This window comes from Coloeus monedula (assembly GCF_965178545.1).
Source record: "Coloeus monedula genome assembly, chromosome: W".
NCBI lineage: Eukaryota > Metazoa > Chordata > Aves > Passeriformes > Corvidae > Coloeus > Coloeus monedula.
This window is the reverse complement of record NC_138821.1, coordinates 15,357,688-15,382,558: the sequence shown is the minus strand read 5'-3', so window position 1 is coordinate 15,382,558 and position 24,871 is coordinate 15,357,688. Positions and strand designations below refer to the sequence as shown.

At 45.3% G+C, this 24,871-nt stretch overlaps 1 protein-coding gene across 8 annotated transcripts in view; it reads left to right on the top strand.

Annotated features, from left to right (window-relative positions):
- The window catches only part of LOC309584648 (creatine kinase S-type, mitochondrial), a 166,162-nt gene that overhangs the window by 103,802 nt on the left and 37,489 nt on the right, over positions 1–24,871 (top strand). For 2 of the 8 annotated variants that reach the window (XM_082300802.1, XM_082300801.1), the window contains exon 10: positions 1,494–1,658. The exons of 3 other annotated variants lie outside the window; for them this stretch is intronic. In XM_082300802.1, coding sequence (XP_082156928.1) covers positions 1,494–1,628 — 135 coding nt within the window. In that variant the 3' untranslated portion in view covers positions 1,629–1,658. Of the gene's footprint in view, positions 1–1,493; positions 3,659–3,782; positions 3,959–24,871 lie in introns of those variants that run through there. 3 more of the 8 variants (XR_014227253.1, XR_014227254.1, XM_082300800.1) reach the window with 3 other exon arrangements.

The following is a 24,871-nucleotide window of genomic DNA, read 5'->3' as shown; positions in this document are numbered from 1 at the left end:
GGAGGAGTTTAATGCAGCCACGAGTGTGAAGGGTTCCAGGGATGAAGACAAAGAACACAGGAGGGTCCAAGTTTAAGTACGGGAGTGGATCAAGCATCAGGGACCAACGATCTGAGGGCACAGGGGTGGTACACAGGCGGGACTAGGGTAAGGGAGACAATAGGGAAACTCTGGGGGAGTGGCGATGGGGCAAGGGCCAATGGGGGAACTTGGAGTGGAGAACCTTCTAGGGCAGAAACATATAAGGTAACAAGAGGCAGGGAGGTGAATTGGCCAATAGGAAAGCAGAACTGGGGTACATTAACATAGCAGGGCAAAGCATCCTGGGGGAAGCTTCTTTTCTCACCCTAACCTGGGGAGGTTCTCTGATACTAGGGACTGTCTCACCAGTGGACTCTCTTTGTCCCGTGTACCATAGGCTCACTGGCCACTACACAGATTGTTGTTTGAAAATAGATGACAATGGGGATGCCGTCCTAGATATAGCCAAGGATATCAGAAAAATAGCCCATGTACCGATCCAAAAATGGGAATCAATGTTAAAAGCTAGTTGGTGGGATAACATATTGGGAATACAATGGTGGAAGAAGCTAGGCTTCTTCCTTTTATGTGCTACAGCTGGTTTGATATTTCTTTCTTGCTTGATCCTCTGTTTTATTCGGCTAATCACAGCGTAGTCCAAGGTATGCAAGTGGCAACAATGCCTATGGATCCTAAATTGGCTACATCTGGAACGGCACAAAAGATGATGGTGTTAAAGAAACAAAATAATATGGAAGACCCCTTTGAAGAAGCAAAATTGATTTGTGAAAAAAATGTGCAAATGATGGAAGTTAGAAAATGATAATTATTGCTCAAGCCAAATGATTTATAAAAATAAAAGAGGGGGGATTGTGGTCGATACATATTATAATATTGGCTTTCTGCAAATGTTAAAATAGATGCTATATAATGTTAAAGTAGCTTTGTTTTAAAGATGTAGTTTTGTAACAATAACTAATGCCTTTATGTCTGTCATTAACTAAGCTTAGACATAATAGTGAAACAGCTAATATAGTTATGCTTGTGGTAATTGAACTGTCTGCTTGGTTGGATAACATCCAATGAACGTGTGATGAAGACCCTTGCTACTGACATGCCAACTATTGGCAACTACTGTCTGCAGAAACCATGGACCAAAGCCCAATCTGGAGGTGATAATAAAAACTGACTAAAACCACAGCCAAGAAATGCACATGCTCTAAAAAGGCGGATCCAAGGAGGAGCCATGCTAAACAGTTCCTGGAACACGTAAACTAGTTTGGGGAAAAGTTTGAATATGCATAATTGATTATGAATACGCATTAGGCTGATGCACTAGGACAGGTATGTAAAGAGTGTCTCCGCAAAAACAGGTGTGCTCTTGGCTGAGTGCCAAAGCACCCAACGCTGTGGATTTTGCTTTATTGTCTTTGTCCCCTATTGTCCTTTATTAAACTTTTAAATCCTAACAGGAGAGTGAACATCATTTTTCACACTGGGGAGGTTCCGAGCTCTCATTGGAGTGCCCCCTGCCAGCTGTAAGTGAGCTACTGCACCTTCTTCACCTTGCCGGAGCCACCAGCACCCCCTTCCAGTTGTGGTCATAACTACACCCACGGGGAAACAGTGCTTAGCAGGTGGGAAACTTCTGTTTTTGTTTTGTTGTTTCTCCTGCCTTGTTACATATATATATTTTCTAGTAAAGGTCTGTTATTCCTTTTCCTATATTTTTTGCCTGGAAGCCCCATAATTTTGTTTGACTGATAGGTAAAGCTTTGTAAAGGGAAGGCCTGGTAAAATCATGGCTCCGGCCTGTTACTTAGCCTAAGTAGAAATGGACTGTGGGAGAATGACCCAGCTAGGATAGAGGAAGTGAGGCATGCTGCATGAATGCCTCGTGCCCGCACCATGGTGTATGGTGGTTGGTTAAATTGGGTTTGTTGTGCCTTAAAACTATGTAAACTGACAACCAACTAATGGCATAAAAAGGCTGGGTTTTTTGCAAATAAGGTTCCTCCTTTGCACCTGCCTGGGGACTCCTCGCTGCTCCTTATCACTACAGTTTTGAAGTTACAATAGTTTGGAGGGAGGGGTTGTCTTTCCGTTCCAGGAGGGTTCCTGCCTTCCTTGGCAGACATTTGTGTTTTAAACCAAGACAACAGGCAATTCAAAGAGATCCAGTAGAACAACTCAGATGAACCTGACTGCATGTAATTGGATACAGTATTCTGGCAGGATGTCCCCCCTTCTCTCATGGCTGGGGCTTTTGGAAGAGATAACATAGGCCAGACTAATAGCCCAGCGAGGAGCCAAAGAGCCCAGCAGGAGGTCAGAGAGCTCAGCAGGAGGTCACCTCCAGGCTCCTGAAAGTCTGAGACCAAGCCCCAAGTACACATCCTGGTATGAGAGCAGATGTGGAAAGAGATAAAGAAAAATAAACATCGGTGACCAAAAGACATGGTTCTTATGTCTATAAAAGCCCACACAAATTATCATAGAGCAGAAGTCTCTTACACACTCTTCTGGAACATGTGAGAAGATTTCTCCCCAAAGCTGGATGCAGTTTTGAGGTTACTTTTCCAGAAATTGAGGGAAAGGACTTCAATATGTACCCCATCAAGAACTGGATGGCAAGAAACATTGAATCCTAAATTATACTATTTCTTAGCTAGTTGTAATTTTAATGGTACCTTTAACTCCATGTGTATAATACTAGTAATTGTCTTTTTGTTTTATCCCTGTGTAGTAATAGTCTGTTTTAAGTCTTATGTCTGTAAGTTTTTTCTATTAATGAATAATTCATTTTATAATAGATCGAATCAACCATTATTAAAGAACTTGCAAATAAGAGTGGATCCTTGGGGTGCTGGCCACCTCAATTCAGCTACCGCTTGCTGCCAGAGGCCTGGGCAAAGGCAAGAGCTGATTTAAAACTTACATCATCCATTCATAATAAGTACTGGACCACATCTGAAATAAGAAAAGTGAGTTTATGCAATATGCACCTGGGAGGACAAAAGGAAACAGAAATATTAAGAATTGAATATACTACTTTGTCCTAATCTTTTGAAATTTAGACATCAATTCTGTGTTACTGAACTGATAAGTAGTCAATTCAACACTTGGCTGTCCCTTTGTATGTGCAAAGATGAATTTCCAAGCTGTCAGAGACTGAAATAGTTCATGCCTCAAACATTGATATAAAGTTTTGCTCAGTATAGCACAAACTGTATAAAGAAGCTACAACCACAGAAACCTCCTTGAAGAACTTTGGACTGTAAGTCAAACTGCTGATATGAGATAAAGAGAAACCCATTCTTCAGTCATCTCAGGCCCAGGGAGAAACAAACAAGGCTGAGGGAAAGGAATGCATCCACAAGAGAGCCAAACGAAACAGAGACACTTCCCTGTCTGGGTTTGGGGTGGGGGAGACCACAGCCCACAGAAGCCAGGTTTACACAGCCTCCTCCCAAAATGAGGCAGAGGGGAGGAGGTTTCGGGTACATGGTGCAACCTCTGGTTAGAGGCAGTGAACACCCATCCTCCCTTACACAAACCGGCCCAGCTGTGGAACCCTCAACCCTGGGAAGCCTTGCACCACAGGACTGCACATGATGCAACAAACCTGGAGTCTGTTGTAAGAGACAATGGCTAACTCCCCCCCCCCCCCCCCCCCCCCCCCCCCCGCCCATCAGGGGGATGCCTGGGTTTTCCTACCTAGCCTGAGCATATATTAACCCATTGGATTCTATGCTTTTCAGGGGGAATTTCACCACCAAGACCAGCTGTAGGGGATCAACAGAACATTGTTGGGATCCACAGATGGTGATACTTTCTTTATTCTGTCTCTGTCTCCTTCTGTGTCCCCCCCCCCCACTATTTTCTCTTTCTTTCTCTCTCTCTCATATTTATTATCAAATAAAACCCATACTATTGACATTGGCATATGGTCTTGTTTGCACCTTAATTCAGGCAGAGGCATTTCTAATAACTTTAATAACCGGATCATGACACAAGCTCAGCACCAGTAACTGAATGTAGCTTAGAAAACCAGACCAAATCAAAACAATATCTATGAATGTAGCAGTTTTCTTGGTGATCTTTTCTTCTTGTTTCACATAACACTACCATAAAACAACTGACAAAGAGTATTAAAAAGAATAGATTGACATTTCTTTGCTTGAATACTTTCTGGTGTTGAACCTTTTTGCTCAGGTTTCTTTATCTGTTTAAAGGCTTTATGATCTGGCATTTTTACATACTGAGCAATATCCTACTCCACATGCAGACATACAGAAATGAATGGAATTCTGAGAAATTGTCATGGAATAAGTGGGAGCTTCAGACAAGCTGTCTCGGTTTGAGACAAGTTTAGGGGGAAACGCTCTGGAAGGAAGGTCTCCTCCCCAGAAGACAGGTTTCAGCTCTCCCTCCCCCACCGATACAAAAGGAATTTCTCGGATGAAAGTGAAAAAAACTATTTATTTAACAAGCAGAGTGCTGGCAAGGCACAGGAAACAAATGAGTAATGTTAGATAATAAACCTCCTCGATGCAGAGAAAGCTGGTGGATTTAGAGTTCTGTCTGTAGCTGGCTTGGCCCCTCCTGAGGCCCAAGGCTGGGATGTGGTGTCCCCGCAGCCTCCCTGCCAGTCCACAGGGTCCGATGATCTGGTTCTCAGATCACAGCTAAGCCGAACAGTTCCAGAAGAAGAAGAAGTTCTGGAGGATTTTGGTATGCAGTCCTGGGAAAATTTCTTGCCTCAGCTGACAGGCTGGCTAAAAGCAGGAAGGTGCTCTCTCGGCTCTGCAGCGGTGAGAACGCGGGGGAGTGTGTGTGAGTCCTTGAACACAAACTGCGCTGAAGAATTTGCCTGGCTTCTCTCCCCCCTCTCCTGGACCCAGCTTAAAGCTATGGGACCCATTTCTGGGCATAAAGCAGATTATAGGGAAATACAGTATTTTCATAAAATCACCCCAAGACACAAGCCCTGCCTTAGCCTCAGAATTTTGGCAACAGCTTAAATTTAAGAAATCACTCTGGCATGCAAGTTCTAAGGACGGCAGATCAGGTCTATTTATAAAATGAGCTATTTATTGAACAGACAGGAGATAACAGACAAAAGGTCTTAATCAGAGTTACTATACAGTATAAAACTAAAAGAACTACTAGTAGATTACATAAAACAGTGCACAATGTCAAGGTACCTATATTAAAGCTAGCAAAAGAAATAGTATTGATTAAAAGTCAAATGTAACTTACCACCGAAATGACAATAGTGTACACAGAGTCCTTTCACTCAACCTCCAGAGGAGTAACCACAGCAGGTGGCCCCGCTTTGGGGAGAAACTCCACACATTTCCATGGAATGTACAGAAGATTTCCTGCTTTGTGAAAGTTGGTGTAGCTTTTATAGTTTGTAAAGTGAGGTGTCTGCCAGTCAGAAATCCAGCTTATCTCACTTCCACAGCAAGATGTTTATTGTCAGCTGGGGGTGTGTATTGGGTCTGACTGAGATAGAGTTCATTTTTCCTTAGCAGCCCTCACATTGCTGTGCTTTGCACTGGTAGCTGGAAGGGTGTTGATAACAGACCAGTGTTTTGGCTACTGCTGAGCAGTGCTGTCCCTCTAATATTCTTTCCCCTATCAAGGGGCTTGGAGTGGGAAAGATCCTGGGAGGGGACTGTAGTGGGTTGAACCTGAGTTGATGGACAGTCTTTTAGACTAATGACGCTTCTCACAATTTACATATTTAAACCGCACGGAAAGGCGGGATTGCCCTTTTGTCCGAGCTCGCCTGCTGGAAGGTGGGGGGGCTCCGAGCCTCCAGACCCCGCCGGGACGGGGCCACTGCCCCTTCCCCCTGAAGAGCGGACAGAACTCCACTACTAAAGAAGTAGTAAAGTAGGTATGTTTATTTCCAGCTGGGACGCACGGGGGATCACTCCTCCAAAGCCATGCGTGCCGACAGCTGCATTCAGCTCGGTATTTATCGGGTTACAAGTTCCATATTCATTAAGTTTCACAACACGCCTATACATATTCATCACCTAGCCCCGCCCAGCCTCGCTTCGTATTATAATGAACCCAAAAGTCATTTACATCCGCGTTGCGCTTGCGCAGTGTGGTTTGGTGGCTTTGGTAGGGGTCTTCCGAGGGTCTTTTTGATGAAGTCAGGAGTCTTCCTCATCCTGAACTTTTCACCTTTCTTCCCTACGCATGCTCTTTTGTACCCCTGGCCTGGGTTTAAGCTTCGAGACTGGTTTGAGCTAGTTTGGGGTTGAGCGCAGGATGTCTGTCTGAGACTCCCTCTGCCCTTATCAGTGGTCTCTTATCTTTTCTTCCTGCCCTGGTATGCTGACCAAACTGGATGTATTGTTCCTAACAAACTAATTCTCCTGCTTCCCATCCCCCTGATTCAGTCCCCCCTTTTCTAAAAAGTTAGTAAATCCTTTTACTAATACTTAAATTCTTTTTCTAATGAATTTTTTTGGTAGGCATCCCTTAATGTTTTTCCGTGTGCGTTTGACAAAGTAGTTAGAACTGATAACCTTTTGAGTGCTCTATAGTTCCAAATTAGTAACGTGATAGACAGCACGAGGCAGACACTAACCAAGGTTAGTAAGACAATGATGGGGTGACATAACGTATTTAGGATGCTTGTTGCGGTAGGTGACCACCCGAAAAGCGAGTCCCACCAGTTATGGCTTGCGTCTTGTTTTACTCTTTGCAAGATTCTGCTGATTTCTTGTGTGTCATAATGGACGGTGATTAAGGTCTTTTCCCCATTTCTTTGGATTTCTCTCAAAATCTCCATTAGGTCCTGATGTTTCACTAATTGCTGTACTAATGTTAGGTCCATCCCAATAGGTGTGGGTAGCAATTTATGGTAAATGGTGTAGTTAGACCTTATTAATTGATGAGACACAACTGGTGCTAAATACGAAAAGTCACACCCAACAATTTTGGCAAAATTACAAATACAAAAATTAGAGTGATTCATGGCAGTTACATTAATAACATTGTCATCTATTATCATAGAAGTGCAGATAGTTCTTAAGCATACACAGCCTTGACAAGTACAGTTTTTGGTGAAGTGTCTGGGTGGATCTCAAAGTGACAAATGCCTTGTTCTGCATCAAGACATATGTCTCTGGCATCAAGTGTATTACTTTCACAGATAAATCCTTGTTGTTCCCGTGTGATGCAAGATTCTAAATTCACTGTTTGCCATTTTTCTCCTACCATCCGAGCCCATACTCTATGTTCAGAGGGGTAAAAAACTGTCCCTTTATGGTTTAGTCCCAATGCAACAATAGGATGAATTACATAAACTGTGGCATTCCGTATTGTAAGCACGAAGGCAGTAGCTATGTTAGTCATTGGGTCATAGGTGAAATTTACCAAGGTCCACCAGGACTGGAGCTTTCTTTCTAATTTAGTAGCATTGTTCCAAACAGCCTCTCGGATTTCAATAGGAAATACACCTTCATTACCTTCTCTTATGATTAAGGAAGCTGTGGACTGCATCTATAATTGAGCTTGTATGCAGCTAAGGGCTAATGAGACGTTGTCTTGAGCTGTGCCAAGTGTGTTTAATATCAGTTCGTGGTCCAGGTTGCTGAGTTTTGCTAGGTCTGGGAGTATTTTTGAGACTTGCCACTGGCTGTTTCCTAATGCTAAGAGGGAGGATTGTAGGGGCTGTTTTAATTTGGTCAGATCACTGGTCGCTGTGGCCAGTTTGTTCATCAGTATCTCTGAATCAATCCCATTTATGACTCCCAGTCCTGTTCCCAGCATGCCAGTCAGGTCTCTCCGCATTCTGCCTTTGAGGGCTGTTTGCTTCTGCAGCCAGGCTGTCCACCCTTCAAGGGATGTTTGAATTAAAGGGGAGCAGGCTGGTTGGATTTCAGAAATGTTAATTTGCATTAGTAGTTCTACATGCTTAAGAGACCATTCTGGATTAAACAGCAGTAATTGCTGGCCTGTGTTCCTCACTACATAAGGGCCAATCTCATAAACTTTTGGCTCAGACTTAAGTAATGTGACCTGGGTTTGGATCTGATTGTCAGAGTGGGTAGTAGGCCTAGCCATGGCATTTATCTGGAATTTGAATGAGAGTCCATTGCTGTCTTGGCCCCAAAGACAAACCACTTCCACAGTCTGTACCAATGTAAAATTATACCAACAATCTGCTTCACTTGAATAACTACAGATCTCACGGTGTTTGTCTGTAGGAGTAGTTGAGACACTGATTTGGGTTGCTTTTCTATGAGTAGTCCCATTAACCATTCGGCATCCTATCTTGATTTTTTCTCCTACAGTCCCTCGGAGCTGCCAAGTTCTTTGTTTTTTCCATTCTTGCTTTGTATACACTTGGTTTCCGTGCACGACTATAGTCAACAGGTTTAAATCTTTTATATCAGAATATCTCCCTATGAGTCCAGTAACCCGCATAAAGGCTTGGGACCATATGTCCTCTCTCCTATGAATAACTTCCCAGCTGAAGGTTACAATTATAACTGTGAGAAAAACAATTTTCTGGGTTATACTTGCGTGCCACCCTGACATTTTCATTTTGTTCGGGTGAACTTCAATTTCAGTTCATCATCCCCAGGGGTCACTTTCCAAGGGGCCTCTGGAGCCTTCTTTACTCGGGTATGGTGAATCCAGGCACTCTGTTCTCTGATCTTAATCGCGGTGTAAGTGGTGAGGAGCACCTGGAATGGTCCTTCCCACTGTGGTTCCAGAGTCTTTTCTGTAAGAGACTTAACATATACATAATCTCCAGGCTGAATGTTATGTACAGGACCGTCCAAACCTCGGGTTCTAGCCACATGTTTTCCAATTTCTCTAAGCTGTTTATCTAAGGCAATCATGTAGGTGGTTAGCGTCTCTTCCCCTATTTGGGTAGATATTTCTCTCTGTACCCCTATGGTCTCCCATAGAGTATTTCAAAGGGAGTTAACTTTTCCTTAATTCTGGGCTTGGTCCGAATTCGTAACAATGCAAGTGGAAGAGATTGGGGCCAGGGTAGGTTAGCTTCTTGCCCTAATCTCACAATTTGCTGTTTAATCAAATGATTCATTTTCTCTACTTGGCCACTTGACTGGGGATGGTATGGAGTGTGGAGTTCCCAGTCTATGCCTAAATGTCGGCTGGTTTGTTGTACCACCCTTGAAATAAAATGTAGTCCCCTATATGAGGACATTGTGGCTGGAACTCCGAAGCGCGGTATTATTTCTTGTAGTAACACCTTGGTTACTTCTCGAGCCTTAGCGGTCCTGGTAGGAAAAGCTTCTGGCCATCCTGAAAAAGTATCTGTTAGCACTAATAAATATTGGTACCCCCCTTTTCTTGGAAGTTCTGTGAAATCAATTTGCCACTGCTGTCCAGGCCCATGACCTCTCCCAATCTGGCCCATTTTTGGTTTGGGGGTGTTTCTGGGGTTAGTCTGGAGGCAAAGGTTGCACTGTCGAGTTACTTGCACAACAGTTTCATATAAGTTTCTAGCGATAATTTTCCCAATTAAGTAGTTATATAAGGCATTTGTTCCCCAGTGTGTTTTCTGGTGTTCCTCTCTAACTACGGCCCATAGCAAATGAGAGGGAATAACTACTTTTCCTTCTGCATTGATAGCCCATCCCTCTTGGTTAAATGTTCCCCTTTCATCTTTAATCAATTTCCTGTCTTTTTTATTATATGTTGGCTTACCCTCTAGGGAAAGTTGTCCATCTGGGATCAAGGCTCCAGTTATTGTTACCTCACCTTTTGCTGCCTCTTTTGCCTCTCTGTTCGCCAGTTCATTTCCTTCTTCCAATTCTGAGCTCACCTTTTGATGCTCCCTTATGTGCATGATTGCTACCTTCTCAGGTAGCTGGACTGCTTCTAACAGCTGCATTATTTCTTGTGCATGTTTGATGTTCTTTCCATGCGAATTTAACAGTCCTCTTTCTTTCCAAATGGCCCCGTGTGCGTGCACAACTCCAAAGGCATACCTTGAGTCTGTATAGATGTTTATTTTCTTTCCTTTTGCCATCTCTAAGGCACGGGTTAGGGCGATTATTTCAGCCTTCTGTGCAGAGGTGTTTGTTGGCAGGGGTCCAGATTCTATCACCTCGCGGCAGGTGGTAACTGCATACCCAGCATGCTGCTTTCCACTGATGACGTAGCTGCTCCCATCAGTAAACCAGGTCTCTGTGTTGTCTAAAGGGGTATCCTTTAGATCCGGGCGGCTGGAGTAGGTAGCTTCGATAGTCTCCAGGCAATCATGGCGTACCGGTTCCCCTTGATTTCCGCTGAGAAAGGAAGCTGGGTTGACAATGTTAGTTACCACTATTTCTACATCATCTTGTTCTACCATGATGGCTTGATATTTCAGGAACTGTTGTGGGGAGAGCCAGTGCCCACCTTTCACTTCCAGCACCGCGGACACCGTGTGGGACACCAGCACAGTCATTCTCTGGCCCAAGGTGAATTTGCGTGCTTCCTGGATGTTTAGCACGACTGCTGCAACAGCTCTGAGGCACCCAGGCCATCCTTTGGCTGCTGCATCTAGCTGCTTAGAGAAATAGGCAACTGCCCATCGGTATGGGCCCAGGTCCTGTGCTAGTATTCCCAGGGCGATCCCTTGCTTCTCATGGGAAAATAGAAAAAATGGCTTACTCACGTCTGGAAGTCCTAGAGCTGGAGCTGACATGAGGGCATTCTTCAGCTGGCTGAAGGCCCGTGTGGCCTCCTTTGCCCACTGGAGATCTCTGCTTTCCTTTGTAATGAGTTCATATAGTGGTTTCACGAGCAGCCCATAATTGTAAATCCACAGTCTGCACCACCCTGTCATCCCCAGAAAAGTCCGTAACTCTTTCACTGTCTGGGGTTTCGGGGTTTGGCATATTGCTTCTTTGCGATCTTGCCCCAAAGTTCGTTGCCCAGCACTGACTTCATAGCCCAGATAGATCACTTTTTGTTTCACCACCTGAGCCTTTTTCTTGGATACCCTGTACTCTTGGAGTCCCAGGAAGTTTAAAAGGCTTACCGTCCAGGCTGTGCAAGCTTCCTCTGTTCGGGTAGCTATTAGGAGATCATCCACGTACTGCAATAGCTTCCCTTCTCCTGGTGGGGCTTCCCAGGACTCTATGTCTTTTGCGAGCTGTTCTCCAAACAGGGTGGGGCTGTTCTTAAATCCCTGAGGCAACACCATCCATGTGAGCTGGGTTTTGCGCCCACTCTTAGGGCTTTCCCATTCGAATGCAAAAATTTTCTGGCTGGCTTCATGGAGAGGGAGGCAAAAGAAGGCATCTTTTAGATCTAAAATGGTAAACCAAGTTAGCTCTGGTGTTAAGCATGTTAACAGAGTGTAAGGGTTTGCCACCACAGGATAGAGGTCCTCAGTTATCTTGTTAACAGCCCGTAAATCCTGTACCACCCGGTAAGACCCATCAGGTTTACGGACAGGCAAGATAGGAGTATTGAAATCAGACTGGCACTCTTTTAGTAATCCCAACTGCAAGAATTTTTTAATTATCGGGCCAATTCCTTCCCTGTCTTCCCTTTTAAGGGGGTACTGTTTAATTCTAACTGGTTGTCTCCCTTCTTTGAGTTTGATCTGTATTGGGGTTGCATTTTTGGCTCTTCCAGGTACATCTGTGGCCCAGACTCCTGGGAACACTTGCTCCATTATCTCTTCCCTGATTTCCTCTACAGGGTCTTTGGTTGTTAATATTAGGCTCAGTATTTCTACATACTGTTGGTCGTTTACCTCCAGAATAACTTCCCCATTCCTAAAAATAATGGTTGCTTGTAATTGTTCTAATAAATCTCTTCCCAAGAGAGCCTTTGGAGAATTGGGTAAATATAAAAACTTGTGAACACCCTATTGTTTCCCAATTTTATATTTTAATGGTTTAAAAAAATAAGCTTTTTCAGATTGGCCAGTTGCTCCATGTACCACAATATAGTCATTCCCCACAGGCATTAAAGCTTTATTTAAAACTGAATATGTTGCCCCTGTATCCACCAAAAATTCTATTTCTTTTTCCTTGTCCCCTAGCTTCATTATAACCAGTGGATCTGCTAGGGTGGAATCCCCCGGTTCTCTTCAATCTTCTTTCACGTGTGCAACCACCCTCCCCCTTCCTCGGTTTCCCTTGTTCTGGTGGTCTTCTTGTCTTCTTTCTGGGCACTCGTTTTTTCCAATGACCAAACCTCTCACAAATTGCGCATTGGTCTCTACCTAGCCGGGGTGGGCCTTGTCTGGGAGGTCCTCGTCGGGGGGGTCCTTGTCTAAGCTTTTCTCTATTTCCTTCTTTTATTACTGCTACTAATTTCCTCATCCCTTGCTTGTAACCTTCTTCTCGATTACTGAATACCCTCCAAGCTGCATCCAATAGAGTTTTCAGGTTCCTCCCTTCTGGCCCCTGAAGTTTCTGCAATTTACGTCTGATATCTCCTGTGGGTTGTCCTAGAAACAAAGATACCAGCTGTTGTACCCCTACCTCAGTCTCAGGATCCAGCGATGTGTTACGGCGCATTGCATCCCTCAGATGATCTAGGAATTTGGATGGTGACTCGGAAGGACCCTGTCTTATTGCGTACAAAGCTGACCAGTTTAGGGTCTTGGGAATAGCTCTTTCCACCCCTTTTGCTATCTATTCTTGATAACCTTTTAATTTCTTTAATTCAGCTGTTCTATTCGGGTTCCAGTGTGGTTCCTGGAGTGGGAAGTAATCTTTTACATCTAATTGTTGTGTTTTATAATAGTCCTCTGCCAAGTCTCGAGCTGTTTTCAAAACTAGCTGTCTTTCTGTCTCTGTTAGTCCATCCAATAATAATTGTATATCAGCCCAATCTGGATTATGCTGTTTAATTATAAGTCGCAAGCGCTCAGCAGTGCCTGCTGGATCACTTCGGTAATTTTTGGCAACGTTATACCATGCATCTAGGTCAGCAGTAGAGAAAGGTACTCTAATTAACATTGTATCCCCATCAGGTGCCACTGCCTCTCTCAGAGGTGCCATCAGTACCTGTTTCCTGGTTTGGGACGAGACAGGACTGCCCGGGGGAGAGGAGGTTGGCGTTGGTGTTCCTTCCGAGTCCGCATCCTCTTCCTGTCTCCTAAGGGGAGGCTTAAGCAAATCAGTTAATTCATCATCATCTTGTCCCTGAGCTGCTGCTTGATAGACTTTGTCTGACCTTGTGCATCTTTGACCTATACTGCATGACGAACAGCATTGTTTAATTCTTCTTCGGCCCTTATTATTTTCTTTTTCCAGAGCTAACACCATAGGATCACTGGGGGGTTTGATTCCACAATCTCTCTGCCATTCAGGGTGTTTTCGGAGAGAAAAAAATGCGTCAGCGTAGGAAACTTCTTCCCATTTACCTTCCCGCCTCAGAAACAGCATTAACTGTAGCAACGTATTATAATCTAAAGTTCCATTAGATGGCCATTTGGCTTCATTTTCTAATTTATATAGTGGCCACCACTGGGTACAATATTTTATAAGGGTTCTTTTATTTTCTGTGCCTCCAGCTCCTAACTATCTCCTTCCAATGTACCAGAATACAGCCCAGTGGGCTTGCTCTGGGGATTTCTTTACTTTGTCTGGTTCTCATACTGTGCCACCCCCTCCGGGTCACCTGTATAGTGTATAAGTTACTCTTTATAAATTCTCTTGTGCCTTCTGCCAAGCCTGCCTTGCTGCTGCTTGAAATCCCCTTTTTCCACACACTCTCTCAGTTCTTTCCCAATTTCTTCCCGAAATTCCTAAATCTCAGGTACCAAATGCGATTTCCCACACACAACCTTTAAAATTTCAGGCTCAAAATCAGCTTAATAGCACTGAGAACACAGGCTCTGCCGTCTGGCAGAAGGGCAGTATCACCTCCTCGTACAAACTTTACACTGTATTAATACCCATGCGACTTGCCATCCTCCCGTTGAATAAAAGGTTCTGACACATCCACAAAAACAAGTTATTCCACGTACTCTTTCAAACTCTAAATTCTCTGCTACTAATCCTTCTGCAGAGGTTCTCCCAGCCACGATTCTAAATTCAACAAGCAAGCACTCCCCCAAACAAATGTCTCAGTATCACACTCTCAAACGACACACGGCAACATGCACGCTCCCGATTTACAAACGAATAGGCGACCTAATACACATCTACACACATAAAAGCAGTCTGTCAACAACCAATATCCACATAGACATAAGCAACACAACAGCATTCAAACCAGCTACTAGTAGCAAAAATGTTCGCAACACTCGCTTGTAACAGTTTCAGGGTCCTGCTTGTATTTTCCGACACGGTAACAAGTTCCGGTGGGAACCCCCCTTGGAATCACCCGATCCGCTCCCAGGATCGCTAGTGGCTGCTCTATCGGTCGGCGATTCCCCCTTGCTGGCTCCGGTAGCTGATTGCTTGCAAGCCCCACCTTTACCCTCACAGGGACTGGGCTGAACGCGGCACGTCTCCTCGCGGCTTACCAGCAGCCCTGGCCACGCGTACGACTTACAGGCAACCTAAATGCAAAACATACCGTTTATCCGCAGTTCCAGGTCGTTGTCTGTCCGTCGAAGTGAGCGAGCCGAGGGGCGGAGATCCTCCAGGAAAGCCCTGGGGCGCACCTAGGATGTCCGCTCCTCAGCCGATCCTGCAGCCGGACAGTTTCTCCTGGCTGCTCGCCAAATGAAGAGCGGCCAGAACTCCACTACTAAAGAAGTAGTAAAGTAGGTATGTTTATTTCCAGCTGGGACGCACAGGGGATCACTCCTCCAAAGCCATGCGTGCCGACAGCTGCATTCAGCTCGGTATTTATCGGGTTACAAGTTCCATATTCATTAAGTTTCACAACACGCCTATACATATTCATCACCTAGCCCCACCCAGCCTCGCTTCGTATTATAATGAACCCAAAAGTCATTTACATCCGCGTTGCGCTTGCGCAGTGTGGTTTGGTGGCTTTGGTAGGGGTCTTCCGAGGGTCTTTTTGATGAAGTCAGGAGTCTTCCTCATCCTGAACTTTTCACCTTTCTTCCCTACGCATGCTCTTTTGTACCCCTGGCCTGGGTTTAAGCTTCGAGACTGGTTTGAGCTAGTTTGGGGTTGAGCGCAGGATGTCTGTCTGAGACTCCCTCTGCCCTTATCAGTGGTCTCTTATCTTTTCTTCTTGCCCTGGTATGCTGACCAAGCTGGATGCATTGTTCCTAACAAACTAATTCTCCTGCTTCCCATCCCCCTGATTCACCCCCTTTCCCAACACTGCGGCACAGACCCTGGGTCGCTGGGGGGGACTGTCCCAGAGCCGCAGGCAGCTAAAACCATCCATGGACTGCCACACAGCTAAACCCATCCAGCGCGGCTTCTGGGGACAGGCGGGTCCTTCTCCTCTCCATGCAGAGCCGGCGGAGTCAACGGGAGCTGGCGTAGCCTCCTTTCTGCAGCCAGCACACTTCGTGCTGAGCTGAAGAAGACACCATGCAGCCAGCAGCACAGAGGGAGCGAGGCTTTCTCCACCATAAAGCCTGAACAAGAACACTCTTCAACATGGCGGCTTCAGAGTCAGAGAGAAGAGAAAGTGAGTCATGTGAGACGAAGCTGAAAATGGCGATGGGAGAAGAGGGCGGTGCCGCGATTCTCGCGCGTAGCTTAAAAAAAACTTCTTGCATGCCGTGGTAAGAAACTGTAATACCACAAACTGTTTGTCTCTTTAATCCATTTGAAGTACATGGGGGGATGGAGAATCCACATGTGGCCTGTGAAGATTGTGAAGAGTGCCTATGCCAGGCTATATAGAAGCAGTGAGAGGCTTTTAGAGACTTGTGGCAAAGAAAGCCTTTGTGTGCAGGTCAAAATAACTTATCCTTAAAAAGATTAATAACCCCATGTGATGGCCCATGTCTTGCAGTGTGAAGGAACTGTGAGATTTTTCATGGGAGAGATGTTTTACACCACAGCAGATTGATTGTTTCCGGGCGGGTCTGCTGTTAGTGGCAGTTTGGGAACCACGTGCAACTGAAGAAAACCCTTTTTTCCTTAAGCATGGGACAGACTTTTCAAGAACTGCAACACTGACTAACATCCCATGTTCTGTTATCCTTTGTGCGAGTTGGGTAAAAGGAGAGAAGTGCTGGAAGGGGGGGGGGGATTTGCTTTAATTTCTTGTTATTTCTCTTTACTTTTAATTCTATTAGTGATAAAACTCTTTCATTGTACTGCAACTGTTTAAGGTTTGTGCCTGCTTTGTTTTCTCCTAATTCTTATGTCACAGAAGGAAAATAAGTAAGTAATGAATATTTTGAACCAAAACCACTACACTTAATTGGTGTTTCCGCCCGGTTTCGAACTCAACCCACTACAGGGACACAACCAGGCCACCTGACCCAAATTAGCCAAAGGGATATTCCATACCATATGACGTCAGCTCAGATATAAAAGCTAGGGGTGAGAGGAGAAACAGGGAGCATTTGTTAATCTACAATGTTTGCCCTCCAAGCAACCATTACACGTGCTGTAGCCCTGCTTCCCAGGAAGTGTCTGAACATCACTCACTGATGGGAAGTAGAGATTAATTTTTTTTTCCCTTTGCTTATGCGTGAGCAAACTTTTGCTTGTTTTTTTCCTTTGCTTTAGTAAACTGCCTTATCTCAACCTACAAGTTTTTTTCCATCTTTTCTCTCCCTTGTCCCACTGGGGAGTGATAGAGCAACTTAGTAGGCACCTGACACCCAGCCAAGGTCAAACCACTACAGGGTGTTAATCCCATGGCACCAAAATAACTCACTACAAGACAGCTTGTCCTGTTTGAGTTATTTTGATGCTTTGAGAGGCCTTCTAGAAACAGACACTAGACATGAGTAAGGGAATAAAAGAGGTATTTATTTGAAAGACCTTCAAAGGTGCACCCTGTGGAGCCTAAAGCTATTCTCAAAATGGACCCCAAGATGGACCCCAGGTCACAAGTTCTTCACTCTTTTATAGGTTTGGTTCATTTGCATAGCAGGGTTAATTCTCCAATTAAAGCTTCAGTTTTCCCCACAGCTTACCCCTCCCCAATGGCTATTAGGTTTATACTTTTGGCCTAGGACAGTGTCGCGGGTTCGGTTTGCAACCAGGCAGAAACACCAATTTAGTGTAGTGGTTTGGTCCAAAATACTCATTACTGTTTATCTGCTGTGAGATAAGAATTAGGAGAAATGCAAAGCAGGCACCAAACTTGAAAGAATATAAAGAAGTTTATTAACAACTCTAAAAGAGGGAAGAAAAAAAATTATACCACCTTCAGAACTCTCCTCCTCCCCCCACCTTCCTCCCTTCTCCCACTGACAATGTGAAAAAACAACCCTTAAGATGTTCAGTCTGTTTACCACTTCCATAATAACCTTGTTTAGTCCATTTAGAAAGAGAAGTCTCTTCTTGCTCATGCTATGAAAACATTATCACAACGAGACAGCCGCCCACTTCCAAATATTGTTCAGTCCATTTAGGAAGAGGAGTCTCTCTGCCTGCGTGTGAGTCCTTTCCCCCGACTTGCAGCTTTTCCCGCAACTGCTTTCGAGGGTTCACTCTTGAAGTTTCTTGGGGTACAATTTTAAGGTTGAGCCGTTCAGAAACAAAAACAGAGGCCCTTCTCCTTCCCTGGGAGCAAAGGGTCTTCATCATCTTCATCGTTAAGACTATCTCTGGGAGCATCTCTAGGTACTGAGGTTTTCTCCTTTCCCGTTTGGAGCAAAAGTCCTCATCTGGTTCATCTCTAGGGACTGAGGTTTTCTCCTTTCCCGTTTGGAGCAAAAGTCCTCATCTGGTCCATCTCTCCCTGTCCAAACTTCTCATGAAATTACAGCTGCGTCAGCATCTGCCTATCTCGGCGCAGGTGCTTTTGCTTAAGAGTTGAACACTCCACCCCCCATATCTTCATGAAATTACAACAGGATACTCTGATATATCATAGCTTCACAACAGAATTTCAGCTTTAAGCATCTCCTCTCTCTCTTCCCTCAGGTTTTCAGCTCTTCACAGCAGTAAAAGGGTTAATCTCACCTCGGCCTTGCAGCCTTGCAGCTGGAATGTTGAATTTTTCTTATCGTAGTGGAGAGGGGGGAGAGCTGCCCACGGCAAGGCAGTGGGGGGGGTTCCATGGCTGGAACAGGTCCATGGCTCCAGGATGGCCGTGGCCCGGCCCGGCCTGGCCCAAGCAGGGCCTGGCCAGGCCCACTGGCCCCCACACGGGGCCAGCAGCCACCTGTCCCAGCGCCGGAAACGAGAGAGAGCTTGGAGGGGGAGTTTGCCTATTCTTAAATGTGGATCACAGAGGTGTTCACAACTTTAAGTGGCTTAGAGAATTGTCCATATTCAAACTGGCCAGCTGATAGGTTCTATCAGGTCCCAGAGGAAACTGTAAGCACCCCTTAGCAAGGACGTCCCTTCCGGGACTATGCTTGCTAACCTATGACAGACAGTCTTGGTGTCTTTGGAAAGCAGGGCCAGAGAGGCTTTGTTATGTCTACCTAGCATGAGAGAGCAGAAATTAACAGGCTAGAAGAAACTTCAAAGTCACACACCAAGCAGTACAGAATTTGAAAAATATAAATGTTAAAGCCTAAGGCATCATTTCCACCAGTTAACAAGCAACAGAGAAGCTCTTGTGGGGGGCAAGATGCCCTACTACAGAAGTGGCTACTCTGTAGGTAAGGAATTCATGGTGTGATTCCAAAAGAAGGTAATAACAAGCAGTGAGAATCAACTAGCCTTTGCAAGACTATATATTTTACTTTGTGTCTCTTCTGCTTTCTTTTATGTTTAAATTCCAGGGACAGTCCATTGTAGGTAACCACCTTGTCTTCAATGCAATAACGAAAAATACATTTCATAGTAGGTAAAGCTCCTCATATACTTGTCTCCCTTGACTTCTCCAACACTATGACTAACCAATAAACCCCTACAACAGAAGAAGATTCAGAGGAGCTGGGCAAGGGGATGTGCCCATGAAACTCAGAGAATAATGTGGGGTGTAACTGACCACAGCTGTTGCAAAGAAGTTGACTTTATCTCAACACAGAAGGGACTGGAGGGTTGTAACGATATGGAACAGAGAGGAGTCCCCAGGCAGGTGCAAAGGAGGAACCTTATTTACAAAAAACCCAGCCTTTTTATGCCTTTAGTCGGTTGTCAGTTTACATAGTTTTAAGGCACAACAAACCCAATTTAACCAACCACCATACACCATGGTGCGGGCACGAGGCATTCATGCAGCAAGCCTCACTTCCTCTATTCTAGCTGAGTCATTCTCCCACAGTCCATTTCTACTTAGGCTAAGTAACAGGCCGGAGCCATGATTTTTCCAGGCCTTCCCTTTATAAAGCTTTATCTATTGGTCACACTTCCCCCTTCTTTGTTTTTTAAGTGTTGCACAGCTAAAACTGTCTGTGCCGGTATGGCCATTATCTTATTAAGACTATTATTGATCATTTGTTGCACACAAGATAAAATACATGGGATACATCTCATAATCGTTAAGAACACACCAAGGATAACTATGCCATACATTGCTAAGCATTTAAACCATGACCCAAAGCTGAAGCCGAGGTTGTTGAGCCATGAAGACACCCCCCACCAATCACCCTCATTATGTTGCTGTAACTGTTTAATGAGCTGCTTCAGATTACTGATACTCTTATGAATAGACTCTGAATGATCACTTATGTTCATGCAGCACATGCTGTCAAAATCTTCGCATCCATGGCCTTGAGCCAACAGCAAGAAGTCAATGGCCACCCTGTTTTGCAGTGTTGCATGTTGCACCAATTTAACGTCCATTAGCATAGCTGAAAGAGCGGCACTAGTGGCATTAGCTTCCTTTGCAAGCCAGCAGCCAAGCTTGTTTAAAGAAGCCAAAGCATGAGCAGTACCAATTGCTGGTACTAAACTGGCAGAGATATGCTCTGCAGTGTTCCAGAAAGTTACCGTCGGATCGCACTTCTCGTTAAGAACCTGTGTGCTGCGCCTAACGCGATGCTGTGCTGCAACAATTAGAGCAGCCAATTTGGATGAAACAAGGTTAGTTGGTCAATGGTGCAAGGCCTGCCAACAGCTTTGCCTGGTATACCTTTCCAGACGCTCTCCCCGCATATTAAAAACAAGTCCGAGGGGAGAGCAACAGCGCTGATGCCAGATGTCAGTTGACTTTCCAAGGTCCAATTACACCACAAGGAAGCATTGCTGAAAATATTTTTAGGGGAGACATCAAAGTTAACACTGTTCATATAAACACCAAACATACCATCAATGTAAAAGCATAGCAAAGAGCACAAAGTCCCTAGGGTATCTAGTTCTTGTGGCTGCCAGGGCAAAGCTGGAAAGTCATGCATCCTTCTCAGATCTTTATACCATGTCTCATCCTGTCCTGCGGTCTTCCGCCAGGGCTCCTGGCACCACCACATAGGCTGCAATATACCTGGGGCCATGCAGTTTTGCTGCATGCTTTCATTATACAGCGTACCAAAGTGTTTCCTGTCAATGGGTACCCCTACCAGGCACATGCGAAAAGGATCATTAGGAGTTGTCATAGAGATGCACATAGTATCAGTGTGTGTAGCATCTGCAAGGGTGTAGTGGTTTGGTCCAAAATACTCATTACTGTTTATCTTCTGTGAGATAAGAATTAGGAGAAACGCAAAGCAGGCACCAAACTTGAAAGAATAATAAGAAGTTTATTAACAGACCTAAAAGAAGAAAAAAAAATTATACCACACCTTCAGAACCCTTCTCCTCCCCCCACCTTCCTCCCTTCTCCCAGTGACAATGTAAAAGACAACCCTTGAGATGTTCAGTCTGTTTACCACTTCCATAATAACTTTGTTCAGTCCATTTAGGAAGAGGAGGAGTCTCTCTGCTCGTATGTGAGTCCCTTCCCCCAACTTGCAGCTTTTCCCACAACTGCTTTCAAGGGTCCACTCTTGAAGGTTTTTGGGGTACAATTTTAAGGTTGAGCCGTTCAGAAACAAAATTCTCTTCACCCACCTCTGGGAGCATTTCATCTTTAAGAACAGAGGCCCTTCTCCTTCCCTGGGAGCAAAGGGTCTTCCTCATCTTCATCTTTAGGACTATCTCTGGGAGCATCTCTAGGAACTGAGGTTTTCTCCTTTCCCATTTGGAGCAAAAGTCCTCATCGCTTCCATCTCTCCCTGTCCAAACTTCTCATGAAATTATAGGTGTGTTAGCATCTGCCTATCCCAGCGCAGGTGCTTTTGCTAACAAGCACAAGTTGAACACTCCACCCCCCATATCTTAATGAAATTACAACGGGATACTCTGATATATCATAGCTTCACAACAGAATTTCAGCTTTAAGCATCTCCTCTTTCTCTTCCCTCAGGTTTTCAGCTCTTCACAGCACTAAAAGGGTTAATCTCACCTAGGCCTTGCAGCTGGAATGTTGCTTATCGCTGTGAGTCATATGACCTCTGCCGGACAGCAGTGCAGCTTTAGCTGAAATCTTGGCCTTGGCCGCAGTGGAGAGGGGGGGAAAGCCGAGCCGCTCTGGCTGCCCACAGCCCTGCTGGGCGGGGGGGGGGGGGGGAGTTCCACGGGTGGAACAGGGCCCATCGGCTCCAGGATGGCCGTGGCCCGGCCCGGCCTGGCCCGAGCAGGGCCTGGGCCGGGCCCACTGGTCCCCCCATGCTCTTCATTACCCCAACTCTTGGGTACATGCGCATCCTCCTGTCGAACCTTCACGGTCAGCTTCTTTACTCGAGCGGCTATGTCCTATTTCCCTCTGCGCTGCCAGTTGGCCTTTCTCCAGTGATCCAGCCATCCCCACAGAGCATTAGCTACCATCCACGAGTCGGTGTAGAGGTAGAGCCTCGGCCACTTCTCTCGTTCAGCAATATCCAAAGCCAGCTGGACGTCTTTAAGCTCTGCAACCTGACTCGATCCACCTTCTCCCTCGGTAGCTTCTGCAACTCGTCATGTGGGGCTCCATACTGCAGCTTTCCACTTGCGGTTAGCGCCGACAATTTGGCAGGAACCATCAGTGAAGAGGGCATAACGTCTTTCAGTCTCCGGTAGCTCATTATATGGTGGGGCTTCCTCAGCACGAGTCACTTGCTCTTCCTCTTCTTCAGAAGATAATCCAAAAGTCTCACCTTCAGGCCAGTTCATTATAATTTCCAGAATCCCAGGGCGATTCAGGTTTCCAATATGGGCACGCTGTGTGATGAGAGCAATCCATTTGCTCCATGTGGTGTCGGTGGTGTGATGTGTGGAAGGAACCTTTCCCTTGAACATCCACCCCAGCACCGGTAGTCGGGGTGCCAGAAGCAACTGTGCTTCAGTGCTGATTACCTATGATGCAGCTTGGTCTCCTTCATAGGCGGCCAAGATTTCCTTCTCTGTGGGAGTGTAGTTGGCTTCAGACCCTCTGTAGATTCAGCTCCAGAATTCCAGTGGTCGACCCCAAGTTTCACCAGACACTTTCTGCCAGAGGCTCCAGGACAGACCATTGTTCCCAGCTATGGAGTAGAGCATGTTCTTCACTTCTGGTCCTGTCCTGACTGGGTGTCTTGGGGTGACCTTATGATGTGTATCCCATATTGCCGCCTATGCCCAGAAATTAATTTTTGTGCCTTTCTATGCCTCTAAACTGAGCCTGAGAGGGGGAAGGAAAAAAACTGAGCAAAACTTTCTCAAAGCAGTTTGCAGCTTGTTCAAGATCATATAAAGATAGCAGGTTTTTTTTCCCCAGCCGCGGCAGGGGAGCGAGGAAGCACCCGGCTTGCTGTTTTCCAGTCAGCTTTTGGCTAGTTTTTCCAGTTTCTTGTTCTCCGGAGAGAGACTGAGAGTTGAATTTTTCCTTCTCTGGAATTTCTGATTTTTTCCCCCTTTTCTGCTGGACTACTTGATTGCTGTAACATCAGAGCACATCGGGAGGACTTTCCACCGGGCACAGAGGGCCTGGCCCTGGCCCAAGCCCCAGCTCCGAGGAGACCAAAGAGAGGACTCTAACGCTTTCCAAGGTTTTTCCTCTACAGTGAAAGATTTTACCATTTAACATTATTTTCCTTTCCCGTGTGTTTGTTAAATAAATAGTTTTATCTTCTTCACTTTCCTTCGAGGAAAATTTATTTTTTCCCGAACCTGGTGGGGGGAGGGGTGGTTGTGCCTTCTCTCAGAGGATATATTTCTAGATTGGGCCAAACCAGAACAAATTTAGTGGCGCCCAACTGTGTGGCTCGAAGGAAAGTGAAAAAAACCTGTGCTAATTACATTTTGGTTTGAATTCGCTTATTCTGTGTTGGGGTAAAGTAGTCACCATGTTGGTTGAGTTCATAATGTCTCTCTGGCTTGATGTACTCATGTCTTTTTGGTCCTTAGGTGTCATTGAGGTACTAGTGCTTTTTTGGACCCTAGGGTTGTTTGCCTATCTACAACTTGCTCCAACCTTGTCCTTGATATGTAAATTTTACAGAGAAGGGAGACGAATCAGGATTTGTATTTTGCTGTGCTCGGTGATAATGATTTATAAGAAGTTGACAGAGGTACAGGCAGCTGTTCAAAGTGTGTATGATATGTGGTTTCTCTGTCCTAACCCCAGTCTTAGCTTCAGTAGCCTGTTTTGGGAATTTATTAGTAATTGCACCCAGATTGTTAGAGGAGGAAGAGACAGGGTTTCCCTTCCCCTTAAATTTGATAGGTTATCTTTTGAGAATGTTCAGTATCCCCTGGATGTTAGAGATCACCCTCCTGGTATTTAATCTGGTAATCTTCCTCTATATGATTCACAGCTTCTCTAGAATAAGAGCTCAGATTTCCAGGGTGACTGCTGAGACACCTGACCCAGAGGTGGAAAATCCTGAGTGGTGTGGGGAATGGGAGGACATCGACCAAACCCTAAAGAAATTCTCTGACCCGATAGTTTAGGATTTCCTATCTGAACAAATTCAGAAACCAGCTGAGGTGGGGAAATATCTGAAAGAGAAATACAATGACAATTCTAATGAGAACAAGCTCCTTGCAATATGTTGGGCTTTTGGCATATGCCTATCGCACACTGCAGCAGGTAAAGGAAGAGGGGCAGGAAGATCAATCAGCAAAGCCTGCAGACACCCCAGTCACTCAGGCTGCAGATAAACCAGACAGCAAGCCCAAACCAGATGGAGAGTCTAAGCCATTGACAGTGGCTCCTGTCACGAGGAAAAAGCACACAACCAAAACTGATCGCCCAGTGAAAGATGATGATGATGCAGGGGAAGGGACCTCAAAAGATGCAGGGGAAGGAACCTCAAAACCACCAACAGACTCAGGCACAGAAACCATTACTGAGTCCATGTCCATAAAGGACCTTCACAGCCGAAGAAAGGATTACATCTGACGGTCCGATGAATCCATAATAAGTTGGATGGTCCGTATGTGAGATGCGGCAGGTGATGATGTGATGCTGGACGGTGCTGAAGCGCGGCATTTGGGATCCCTGTCACATGATCCAGTGATCGACCAAGCGATGAAAAGGGGGGCTGACTCTACCAGTGTCTGGAGACGAGTTTTGACAGGCGTGATTGAAAGATATATGTGTGGAGATGATCTCTACATGCAGCAAACCCCGTGGAAGACCATAGAACAAGGGATCCAACGCCTGAGAGAACTAGGGGTGGTAGAGGTTGTCTTCACAAATGACCCAGGATTGAGGAGTCCAGACCGGGTCAGAGTTAATCCATTAATGTGGAGAAAACTCATACAACTTGGGCCACAAGAATATGCCTCTGCTTTAGCAATAATGAAACCGGATTACGATGCAAATGAGACTGTGAAAGATATGGCAGTGAAGCTCCGAGCATATGCAGAAACTGTTCATG